Source organism: Phragmites australis, chromosome 15, assembly GCF_958298935.1.
Source record: "Phragmites australis chromosome 15, lpPhrAust1.1, whole genome shotgun sequence".
Taxonomy (NCBI): Eukaryota; Viridiplantae; Streptophyta; class Magnoliopsida; order Poales; family Poaceae; genus Phragmites; species Phragmites australis.
Window position 1 is genome coordinate 880,835 of NC_084935.1, and position 12,835 is coordinate 893,669.

At 39.1% G+C, this 12,835-nt stretch overlaps 1 protein-coding gene across 2 annotated transcripts; it reads left to right on the forward strand.

The window, feature by feature from the left end:
- The first annotated feature begins 1,075 nt into the window (after window positions 1–1,075).
- Window positions 1,076–8,169, forward strand: LOC133892748 (anaphase-promoting complex subunit 2). 2 transcript variants are annotated; one of them, XM_062333690.1, is made up of 17 exons: window positions 1,076–1,117; window positions 1,153–1,359; window positions 1,678–1,767; window positions 2,051–2,282; window positions 2,953–3,230; window positions 3,339–3,410; window positions 3,818–4,059; window positions 4,584–5,000; window positions 5,119–5,320; window positions 5,450–5,564; window positions 5,653–5,735; window positions 6,406–6,525; window positions 6,628–6,716; window positions 6,785–6,866; window positions 7,278–7,466; window positions 7,745–7,813; window positions 7,909–8,169. In XM_062333690.1, the coding sequence occupies exons 2-17, from the start codon at window positions 1,174–1,176 to the stop codon at window positions 8,029–8,031; spliced, it is 2,589 nt and encodes an 862-aa protein (XP_062189674.1). In that variant the 5' UTR covers window positions 1,076–1,117; window positions 1,153–1,173; the 3' UTR covers window positions 8,032–8,169. The 2 variants fall into 2 exon arrangements, with proteins under 2 accessions (XP_062189674.1, XP_062189673.1); XM_062333689.1 differs by lacking the exon at window positions 1,076–1,117 and having other exon boundaries at window positions 1,125–1,359.
- Window positions 8,170–12,835: the final 4,666 nt, after the last annotated feature.

Sequence of the window (12,835 nt, forward strand, 5' to 3'; positions counted from 1 at the left end):
TATCAAGTTTATAAAAAGTGGCTAGCAACTTATGAAAAAGTAGAGTAGCAACTTTAGTCAAATTAGGTAACAACTTCAATGAATATCTGGTAGCAACTAGCTGCAACTTATATAGTAACTTAAAATTTGAACTAACGGTAGCATCTTTTGTGGATATAATATATAAATTTGAGCGAGTGTCTGGTAGCAACTTGAATGATATATTTAATGGCAACTTATGTTGATAATTCATTGTCAATTTTACACGTAAGTTGCTATTACCATTACACATAACTTGCTAATACATATAAAATATCTTTGAAATATATGCAATATGAATCTCATTCTGTTGGACTCGTCATGATGAACTCAACGGTGAAAACGAAATCGAAAATGGACACCAAGTAAGAGAGTAATGATTGTTTCATGGGAATAAACAGACTAGTACGACACAACAAAGCAAATTGCTTGCATGCTACCATCAGAAACTTTTTTTTTATTTTTTAAATAAAATTTTGCAAAAATATGTGTCAGTTTTGAAAAATCGTACGTCTGCCTCTCGTTCTTCCCATAGACGGGAGGTTGAAAAAATAATCCAATATCTTAAAATTCAAAACATTATCGAAATAGTTATAAAAAATTCTAAAAAAATATATGGTGTAGATGATGCTATAATCTATGTCTCCAAAAAATTTCAACTAAAATAATTAATTATACAATGAAAACCCTATACACCACCAAATTGTTTTAGAACTTTGCATGACTATTTCGATAATGTTTTGAATTTTGAGAGGACTGGAACACAACAACTTTTTTATTTTTAAACCTGTCACCCGTTAGAAGGGCTAAAGGTCTCTTTTTTTAAAAAACAAACGCCTATTTTTATATTTTTTCAATTTAAGAAAAACAAAAAATTCCTAACGTCGGCCCACTGACGCAAAAGCCTATCCCCACGCGGCTCATCCCACCCGGGCTCCTTCGCGGGGCAGCCCACGTCGCGCCTCGGCCTCGGCGGAGCAACGTGTTTCGCCTCGGCCTGCTCTGGCTCCGGGCGCACAAGAGCCCAACCAATTCCTCAGTCCAATCCCGCGTGGAGGAGCTCCATCGATCCCGCTTTGTGTTTTGGTGGTGTATAGGATTTTCACTGTGCAGCTATCGAAATACTACGTGGCTTTCTCACTCGCCGGTGTGGCGATGCAGCTGGACGCCGCCGCCGATGGCGCCCTCGATTCGTGGGCCCAGTTCTGCTCTCTCTCAGGAGAGCTCGTCGGCGGCGACGGCGAGCTCTCCGTGGGTCCGTGCCTCGCGCCCGTCATTGCCGACCTCTGCGCCCGCGGCCTCGCCACGCTCCTTCGGGACTACTTCCTCCACTCCCTCGAGGTCCATACCCTCCTCCCCTTCCATCCCTCTCACGCAGTTACGCGCGCGCACGCACAACTGCTGCCGCGTTGCTTTTGCCGTGTGCCAGTGGATATTTGGGCGCAGAAAGCTGGAAGCGAGGATGGAGTTAGGGTTTGCTCAGGTGTTTGTGGAAATGCCCAAGTGAAATTTGACGCTGGAATGTAGGATTTAGTACTGGGGCGCTCCAATAAAGAAAAGATCTTAACTTGCAATACTACGTTGTTTCTGAATTCTGATGATTTGGAAATACTTTTGTTTTATTCAAATTCCGTTGTCAAGCTATCCTTGTTGGTGCAGGAAACATTTAGAAACAATGCAGTCAAGAATTTCTGGCAACACTTTCATCCTTACTGCAATTCCTCTGCAGTGGATAGAACTAACTTCTGTGTAAGTTATGGACAACCTACTTTTTTTTTGTCTGATCAAACCTTTCTTTTAGAATTTACGCTATGAAAATTTCAATTTTCTTACGGAAATGGAGTCTCACCTGTTTCCTGTTTCAATTATCTTTTCTCGTACAAGTATGTGATATCTTTCATATGTGATACCAACAAATTGAAAGTGACCCGGTTTCATTATATTATTATATTTCAATTGCTTGATCCCTCAACACCTAGTTTCACTTGGTGGTATTTTTCAATAGCTTAATTTCTCAATTCATGTATTCCAGGTTAAAGAACATTGGCCTGAGGAAATCTTAAGTACAGCACTCGAGGACATATGCATGGAAAAGAGTTACCAGGAAAAATGTGTTCTTGTTCTAGTACATGCTCTTCAATCATATGAGGACAGAACACCGAAAAGAAGATCCGAAGCAGCATATTGTAGTTCCAGCTTAATTCCTAGGTACCAACTAATGGTATCATCAGTACTTCTGACGACACTACCCATGAACTTTCCTGGTTAGCATCCTTTCCTTCTCTATTTTATAGGCATTAAGTTTTTTTTCATACAGTGCATATATGCTCTGTTGGTTACACTCATTTCCATTCACAAACTTTACAGTGTGATATATTGTTTCTTTGAATCACGCTCTACAGTCATGAAAACAGGATACACAACATAGCACGAACAGTACTATATTTCCTCTTTTGTCCAGGTACCAGTTATTCACATCGTTAGCCCCTTTGATGCCAACACCTGGTCTGCCACTAAGCTGTTGATGAGGTTAAGTTAGGTTAACTAATATGTACACTAAATTGGATCCCCGCTCTCACACGCACTCACAATTATAACGTTAACTCACATAATCCCTTTGGTTTGATCAGTGGATTTTATATCCTTTGTTGCCTCCCTCCCCGTTGGTATAGTAGAGAACTGTTAACTAGATTCTGTTATTGTCCTTGAGTATTTTAGGAGTACATGCTTGTGTCCATATCGGTATACTTGGAAGACATACTCGCTAAGAAACTTAGTTCAATTCTGTTTTACTGGATGCATTCTGTGATGTGATAATGAATTAAAATTTCAAATCAGAATTAATTCAACCAGTACTCTGTTCTGCTCCCACACTAATATGTTGCTCAACTTTGTAAAAGGAAACACTGTTGAGTCCTATTTAACACTTTACAGAGATATTGAATGTCTATTTCAAGAAGAAACTGGAAGAACTGAATACTATTATGGCTGGATCTTATGAGAGTGACCAACTTGGCAGTAATGACCTTTTTGAAAGGAGCAATACCTCTGCTTGGCATTCTGGAATGGACATTGATGGTCAAGAAACAGTTGTTTCAGAAAATAACTACTTGGTTAAGAACATTGGAAAAGTTGTTCGTGATCTTAGATCTCTTGGTTTTACATCAATGACTGAAAATGCTTATTCCTCTGCAATAATCTGGCTTTTAAAGGTCCGCATACCCTTCTGTTCCTTACACGTACTGCATCATCTATTTTGGCATAGATACTCCAACATTTCTGTCACTAACCTTGCATTATTTCTCATTCACATTCTGCAGTCTAAAGTTTATGAACTAGCAGGCGATGATTATAGAATTCCTGTCCTCGGGTGTGTGAAGAAGTGGATTCGAGTATGCTCTCATCACCATTTTGCAAAGTCTGTCCATTTATTAGCATCATACCATGTCAATTTTTTTTGAAGCTTCATGCCCACTTAAGTAGTTGAGGTTTTTAATGTTATATTGTTATTCATAGGCTTAGCCTCAAATTGGAACAAGAATGCCCTATTCATGTGATATAGCTGTCACTGAAGTTCACCTGTCACAAGCCAGTGCGCCTTTCAGTTCTTTGCCTCAATGTTTGTGCAGTTGATTGATACCTCTGGCTGACCAGTTCTGCAAGCATACTGAACTAGATCATTATTATATTGTTTTAATAGTTATGGGCTACTTGGGTATGAATATTGGTTTTTGATTGTAGATTCTCTTGATGATGCCCGTTACCAAAGTCGTCTGACAAAAAATCTGTATATTCTCAGGCTGTTCCTCTTCGATTTCTGCATGCTCTTTTAACATATCTTGGCGACTATGTTGACTATGACAGCGAATCTTCCGGTCTCAAATCACCATTAGCCTCACGGCCCTCCTCCTTCCCAGGCATTGGTGTTCCTTCTGAAGCCCTTGTGAGATGGCACATGCGCCTGGAGTATTTTGCTTACGAAACCTTACAGGACCTACGAATTGGCAAACTTTTTGAAATAATAGTAGATTACCCTGAGAGGTTAGTCATTTTTCCCTATACGGTGCTGTTGAGCATTTAAATGGGCATTGACAATCTAAATATTCTATATGCTTGAATAACTTTCTAAACTTCTGTTCTGCAAAGCTTAGCATACATCTATAGTAACTTTTGCAACATGTTCATACAAATCATGGCCATTTGGCCAACATGTCTGTTCTTGCAACCTATCGTCATCTGACTGGAGGAAGTGCTTGATATCATGTTGCAGCTCATCTAAGCATCCCATCGTTTCTATCGTGTTTTTCTTTCCGTGGCTAATGAGTATTTATTTATTTGCTTTACTCCACCTTGAAACAAGTATCTTATTTCCTTTCATCTGTCATACTGTATATAATTTTTTTGCTTCTCGTCATGTGTTGACCAAATTTGTTTACCACGTCCATCAAAATTTTAAGCTACCTTATGAAGTTTATTTGATGTAACCTTGATTTTATTCTCTTGTTACTATCTCGTGTTCTAAACTTGTGCCAAATTTAATATCCGTTTTTTTGGCATTGATGAAGCTCTCCTGCTATTGAAGACCTAAAGCTGTGTTTGGAGTACACGGGTCAACACTCTAAGCTTGTTGACTCATTTATCTCGTCGCTAAGATATCGTCTGCTTACTGCTGGTGCATCCACCAATGATATATTGCATCAATACATGTCCACTATCAAAGCGTTGCGGACAATTGACCCCACTGGTGTGTTCTTGGAAGCAGTTGGTGAACCAATTAGGGATTATCTGAGAGGTAGAAAAGACACTATCAAATGTATAGTGACAATGCTAACTGATGGGTCTGGAGGGAATGGAAGTGGAACAGGAAATGCTGGAGATAATCTTCTGGAAGAGTTGAACAGAGATGCTGAAAACCAGGATAATGCTGATTACGATGATCATACAAACATTGATGAGAAGCAAGCATGGTTAAATTCTGAAAGGTATATTTTGTTTATTCTATTGATCTTAATGCTTCGTATTCCTTGAGTCCACAGAAAGGTTTGCTTCTTTAAATGGAGCACATTATGACTGCAATCCTTGTGATTCCTACTTTTACAGCTGGGAACCGGATCCTATAGAAGCAGACCCATTGAAAGGCAGCAGGAATAGAAGGAAAGTCGATATACTTGGACTAATGGTCAGTATAATTGGCTCGAAGGACCAACTGGTCAATGAATACCGTGTAATGCTGGCAGAAAAGCTGCTCAACAAATCCGATTTCGATATAGATTCAGATATCCGCACGCTGGAACTTCTTAAGGTTAGACTATTAATTTTGTGATAGTCCTAATCTTAATTATGTTTTCAAGAGATTTGGCTGTGTTGCATGATGCATTATTCCTTTGTTATAGAATTGATATCTCTTCTAATGATGCTGCTACTTTGGCAGATTCATTTTGGTGAGAGCAGCATGCAGAAGTGTGAGATTATGCTAAATGACTTGATTGACTCGAAGAGAACAAACTCGAACATTAAAACATCTTTGCTGAAGACATCTCAAATTGGTACTGCTCAATATTGCGGGTGCCTTTACAAAACAAAGCCCAACTACACTGTAACAACTTTTGAATCTTCCTTTTTTTTGGCTGGCAGTTCCCGGGCAAGAGGAGACAGAAATGTCTCACGATGTTCTTGATGCCACAATAATATCGTCCAATTTTTGGCCACCAATTCAGGTACGCTGGTGAAGATTTATTTGAATCATGGTGGTACATCTGGAGCTACACGAGTGGCATTTTACCATTTTCCCCATTTCTATTTTCTGCTTAGGGTAAGCTGTGACTTACGAGTCAGAACCTTTCAACTAAATATAACTTGTTTAAGTCTTATACTAATTATGATATGGAGATGTCGAGCCAGGAGAAATTGTAAACTGGTAAGATGCAGTTCTGCATTGATTCGCATGCTATCCTGTTGAACCAAGAGACACACGCTTCACTAATTACTGATTGCATCATCATAAAATAACTGAAATAACGTCAATTTTGTTTGGATAGTCGACTACACTGTCGAATTATACACCACCTTTTTTTCTGTCTCTGCAATTATACAAATCATGGTTAAAATCATAAGACTCACCTCTGTTACTGCCATTCTTTATGTATCAGTTGTTTGTACATAAATAGTGTCCAACATCATTTTTTAGCGAGGCAACATCAAATCTTTTAAAGGTGAACTCATTACCATTATAAGCAGTTAGTTTGCAGTTGTTGTTATTTCCTGTTTAGTTGAATTTAGGAATACACTTGGTGGAAATTATGGTCTATTTACTGAGTGATTGAACAGCGAGTGTTTTCTATTTTCTTTATATTCATCAAGCCTTCTCGATATCTTTTGCTAACGTAGACCGAAGACCTTGCTGTTCCTGCTTCAGTTGATCAGTTGATGTCTGATTATGCAAAAAGATTCCATCAGATAAAAACTCCACGGAAGCTACTGTGGAAGAAAAATCTTGGAACAGTCAAGGTTAGAAGACATTTAATTCTCTTATATCTGATGGGTACCTATGAAGATTATGTCTTCTTATGAGTAGAAGTGCTTGGAATAACATTCTTTTTTCCTTTCCAGTTAGAACTGCAATTTGAGGATAGAAGTATGCAGTTTACTGTAGCTCCTGTTCATGCTGCGATCATAATGCAATTTCAAGAAAAATCGAGGTAACCAAAGAGCTGTCTTGCTTTGTGTCTCATATTTATTCATCTGACTAAAATTTCAAACTTTTCAGTTGGACTTTGAAGGCTCTTGCTACAGAAATTGGCATACCTGTGGAATCTCTTAACAGAAAAATAAGTTTCTGGACAAGCAAGGTCTGGCACGTACATATTTGTGAATATGGGATGCTTGAATTGTTTATATGAAGTGCTCTGGTTATTGAATCATTATCCAGTTCATGGTAACATCATCATTGATATTACTAACAAAGATGTAATTGAACTCTAAAGCATTAAAATTGTATATTGACTGTTTGGACTCCAGTCTGATGGCCCAGATAGTTGATACCTTATAGATTAGAGTTCTGCACAGGTTATATGGGTTGTGTTTTTCTTTATTTGGAATGGAAATAAATATAGGATATTCTTAGACATGAACTAAGTTGCATGATGTCTGTGCAAGCATTTTCCAAGCATACTTCCTTTTTTTCCTGACAAATTCGAAGCATACTTCTTAAATGTTGTCTGCTCAACAAGCACACTTAAATATTTCATAATATGATATAGGGGGTCCTGACAGAATCCGTGGGTCCCAATGCCGATGATCGCACCTTTACGGTTGTTGATAGCATGCCTGATGTCAACAAAAACAACACTGCCAATGAACGCTTGGACGAGTATCAAATAACTGAGGAAGGTGAAAGTTCTGTGGTCTCTGTTGAGGAACAACTCAAGAAAGAAATGACAGTCTACGAGGTACGACTCCAAACAAAAACATAATGAAGAAAGCCACGCTAACAATTTCTTTGTATTTCTTTTCAATGCCCGTGGGACCATGAATGGGCACCTTTGGGAGAACTATTTATATTTTAGGACAGTTCTCTATAATGTTCATATTCTGAATGTTGATCTTTGTTAGTTCTGCTCATCTGATAGTCACGGTAACGTGAGAAAATATACCCGTGTTGGTTCTTCATTTCTCAGTTCACCACATTGACTGACCAATTATTTTACTTAATCTGTCTGCACTGCAGAAATTCATCATTGGAATGCTGACCAACTTTGGAAGCATGACACTGGACAGGATACATAACACTTTAAAGGTAAGATAAACAAAACATGGTCACCAGTTCCATTATATAATCCCTTTTTTTAATCTACTCCACTTCTTAGCCCCTTCTAAAACTGTTCATTTCAGATGTTCTGTATAGCGGAGCCGTCATATGATAAATCACTGCAACAGCTGCAGAGTTTTCTTTCTGGTCTGGTTTCAGATGAGAAGCTAGAAATGAGGGATGGGTCGTACCTGCTAAAGAGGTAGCAGTCATCTGTGTTAGCATGTTGAGCTGTTACACTAAATTTAGGTGGCGGTAAACAAACTAAATGTATGTTATTATTTGCGCCATGTCATCCCGTTCCTGGCATGTTTGAGTATCTAGATCCCTCAGTCCTTGATGCCCACCCGCTTACTTTCTGCACTCAATGCCCTATTTATTCGATGAGGTTATGCAAAATCTTCTGTAGTTTATTTTAACCCTAGAGAATAGCCTAAGCCTTAGCCTCCTCTGGCCGGTACGCAGAAGAACCCAAGATTTTGTCGGTCCGAGCGATCGTCTCAAACATCACCCATCCACACCACTTTCCAGTCGGCAGTCGGCAGTCGGCAGTCGGCCGGTCCTACCTTGCCGCGGCAACGTCGGTCGCGGCACAACGAAAATAACACATATAAGTGATCACGAAATAAATCGGTTGCAAATATTGTTACATCATTCATAAATACTCAAATAAGTCAATTACAACTATCATAGATACTAAAAAAGTCAATTGTGCCATGCTAGTTCTAAGCAAGAGCAGTGGCTATCTCATCATAAAATACTGTCTACAGTCGCAATGTTTGGTACAGAAGTTGACCTATCAAATGCAAGTTGATAAACTGCATATTTGTTATACCTTTATGGGATAGTAGAGATATAATTAGGATCATTGTCGCAATTAGCAAAGTTATAGCAGTAACAATCATTTTTTGTTTATCCATCGAATAGCTTGACATCTTGTATAGAATTTGCCACTTTATCTTCAATACTCCAAATATCCCCTCAATAACATTAGAAACAGATAAGTGTATTCGGTTGAATTTTTCTTTATGTGTATTTAGTTCCATACCTCTGTGACACTCGGGTAGATGATATCTTTCACCTTTGTAAGGAGCTAGGTACCCAGGATGGTTAGGATATTCCGCATCCACAATATAGTACTTGCCTAAGCATGCAAAATAAAAAACAAATTACTATATGGTAACATTGACATAAGTAAATATATTTTTATACATGCTCATAACATGTTACCTTATGAAGGATGTGAGAAGAAATCTTTGTCCACTCTTATTGTATGATATAACACAATCATATCATGCATAGCTCCCGGCTGGCCCGTAAACACATAAGTAAAACACATGTTGAAGTCGCGAACCACCAGCACATTTTGAGTTGCAGTTCCAAATTTTCCAACATACCTCACTTGCTCCTTAGGTGAAAGAGACGCACGAATGTGAGTACCATCAAGAACACCAATATAGTCTTTGAAGTGTGGATAAGCCCACCTATCATCGGGAAAGATGGGGGTTTTAGGTCTAAGGTATTCTTTTTCCATAGCAATCATAGAATTTAGAACTTCTTTAAATTTTCTACTAATGGTTTCACCAGAGTGTTTGAATCAATTTTGCCCTCTTCTATTCGACTCACATCCACCACATGTGTATAAGAAAATTGCAAGCATTTCATAAGTGCTCATATGCGTGGATGGTTTCAAGCCGTACGTACCGACCAACAAAGCATGAAGGTCCATAAAGATATCCTTGTTCATACGAAGCTGAGTATGGCATTCACCTGGAGTCCTCAACGTCTCTTGCAGTCACCCCATGCCACCCAGTTTTGATGTCCTTGGTGGTGTCTTATCTAGATACAAATCACAATATATTTTCACAATTTTAGCACCTCCAGTAACAAGATTTCAAAACTTCTCATTCTCATCACTAGAAATCTCACTATCACTTTTAGACATCTGCAAGTAGCCCATAGATAAGTGACACAAAGAAATAACGAACAACAAAGTTAGAAATAAGTGACAACAAGGTACTAAGAAAAGAAGATAATAAGTGACAACATAATAGTTTAAGTGACATCAATAAATAAAAATCCTACAGCCCGACAACACAATAGTTCAAGTGACATAAAGTTTCAGAATATAGTTCAACCCGGCAACACACAACATTCTTTTCATCATTTATTATACTTCTTGTTGTACTTCCTCTTAAACTAGTTGAGCCTAATCTCTTGGGTTGGTAGGGTCATAAACATCTCTCTTTGGTCCTTTTTCACAAACAACTCGGTGGCAATGTAATGCTCACTGCTATCATACCCTATATCGCAAGCAAATATACGTTCCATGACTTCTTTGACAGTAGCTTCTGCTTCCTTTCTAGAAGTAAAAGAAGTGACAGATTCAACTATCCTTGTGACTTGTTCTTGAATGACAACTATTATCCTTGTCTTGGTCTTCTTGCCTTTATCTTGAATAATCTGAGCTATTCTCTTTGCTTTTTCCATGGCAAGAGAGACCTCTTAGACTTCATCTTAATCATCGATGGCATTATGAACCTCCTCGAACTCCTCCTCATCTCCGTCAACATTATTATCAGCAGTTGCTTGAGATGGGGATATTAAGGGGATGTTCCCCGTAGGAGACCAATGATCTCCACCATCATTGGTGATGTCACCAAACATCTTTAGGAGAAAATGTTTATTCCGTAGACTAGCTTCTTAAAATTACCATAATGTGAAATTTCCTGGTAAATTACACAAACAAAAACCACATTGATACCACTAATAACATGAGCTATGGACAATATGGATCAAACATGAGCAGGAAATGTGTGAAAATGAACCAGACTATCACACTTCTTATTACTAGATGAAATACTATTATAATATCCGCATAGGAGTAATGTATACTTCACTAGCCTAACACTTGCAAAAGGCACCAAGTCAATGAAAAATAAATTATATCACAAAATATTACTGCAATATGAACTATGAATAGGAAAAAAAGGATATTTCCACCACTTACACTCCTTGCCTTCTTCCACCATTCATCATCCATTTTGATCGTACTCTTAACACTATCCCATTCACAACCTGTTTGCCTCAACATTAACTTTTGCCATGCCACCAATTCGATCTTCAACTTGCCCCACTTATTCTTAATTTGACATTTGCACAACTCATAGTCGGTCCTCTCTTTGAACCTTTGTTGAACCTCAGCATAGCCTACAGAGTTCAAATGCGTGTTTGGTCGGCTTCCTTTCCCAACTTGTTCGGCAAACAACTCACAAATGATCCTAGTGTTGTCAAGGTTCCAGTCGATTGATGAAACCATCTATTGAACACTTTAGAGATTCATGTCAGACAATGAACATATTAGAGTTTTCAGATTTTTCTAAAACACATCTATTTGCCGGCATATCAGACAATGAACAGAGCACATTGACAATTATCAGATTTACTAAGAACTGATAAGACATATCACTTAGCTGTTGAATTGATTTGATTAACAAGAACACTGAGCAAAAAACACAAGAACAATGAACATAGATTAATTGTTGAGTTGATTAACAAGAACACTCCATCACACACAGATATCAATCACACAAGGCTAGACCAACACTTCATCAGTACTTTAGTGCACTCATCAGCACAACATTGAAGAGCATGGCTAATCGACATAGCAACAAACAAATACTAATTGTACAGGAAAGAATCTATTTCAAATCACATTGTACATGACATCTAGAGATCTAGAGAAAATACCAATTGAATGGGCAAGTCTAGATGCCCTCAATTTCAAATCACATTGTACTCAACATTTATGATTTTCTATTAAAATTGGAAGGATATTGCTGGAAGCAACTTATGCCCCTATGGTGGTGAAACTCAATTTCAATCACATCACATCATATTGCACATGAGCGTGTGGTCGAAGCGTACCTCGGCGGACGATGGTAGAGGTGGTCTCTGTTGGGTGCAAAGATGACGGCCGGTGGAGACGGGCAGAGGCGGCCAACGGTGGGAGGAGACTGGTGGAGGTGGCTGAAGGTGAGCGCTAGCTGGTTGAGATGAGCGGAGGCGGCCAGCTAAGGGGGGAGGAAGCGCGGCAACAGGCGGATGAGGGAGGAGGCGGCTAGGTCATAATCGCCATGGAGCTCATGCGGGGCAGAGGGACGGGCGTGCGGGCGCGTGTGAGGCGTGGGTGTACCCCAGTGACCGTGATGGGTAATTACTTCTAACTCAACGGAGATATATAAAAATAGGATTCGTGGAGTACCTGCTTAGCTGCTCCATCAAAATAAACTAGAAGATGATCTACTCTATGAAATTGACTGCTCTATCAATTGATAGAGTTGTAGTGTTTAGAAAGATTCTGTCCAGATCTAACGATGGAGTTTAAAGTTGGAGCTCTCTCAAACACACATAAACTGTCAGGTTTTACCAAAGTCGACAGATATTACTGCAAGTTACTGATAAGAGCTGGCACTAAGAACAGTTAAATGCTGTACCGCAAGGCCGGCAGCAGCTGATGATGGTCCACGCATGGCACGTACAGACGAAATAACATAGTACATCGTATGCTTCCCGCATGGCAGAGATCTCTCTTGCATGTACAACAGTAACAGGGCCTACATGAATGTCGTCAGTAGTCACTCACGCGACGACACTGCTGCAAGTTGACAAACAGCATGGGTGCGTACATGTGTACACTTGCAGATATATTCTTGGGAGTGCAAGTGTCTTTCATGATAAAGACCCGATGCTGTTTCTTGCAAGCATTCTTTTGGCTGTATGTATTACCATGATTAAATCAGTTAACCGATAGGGATATGTGTGCCCCTGCCTTTTGTTGACCATATCTTCCAAATTCCGATACCTGCCTGCAGGTTCTTCTTGGCTTACAGTCTTCCACTACTAGCTCGTATGTATTTTCCCCAAAAATAAAATATATTGGCTTGCATGCTTTGTTTTCTTCCGGAGAATGGAGAGAGAGAATGATCCTGTGATCAGAACCTGGTGCCC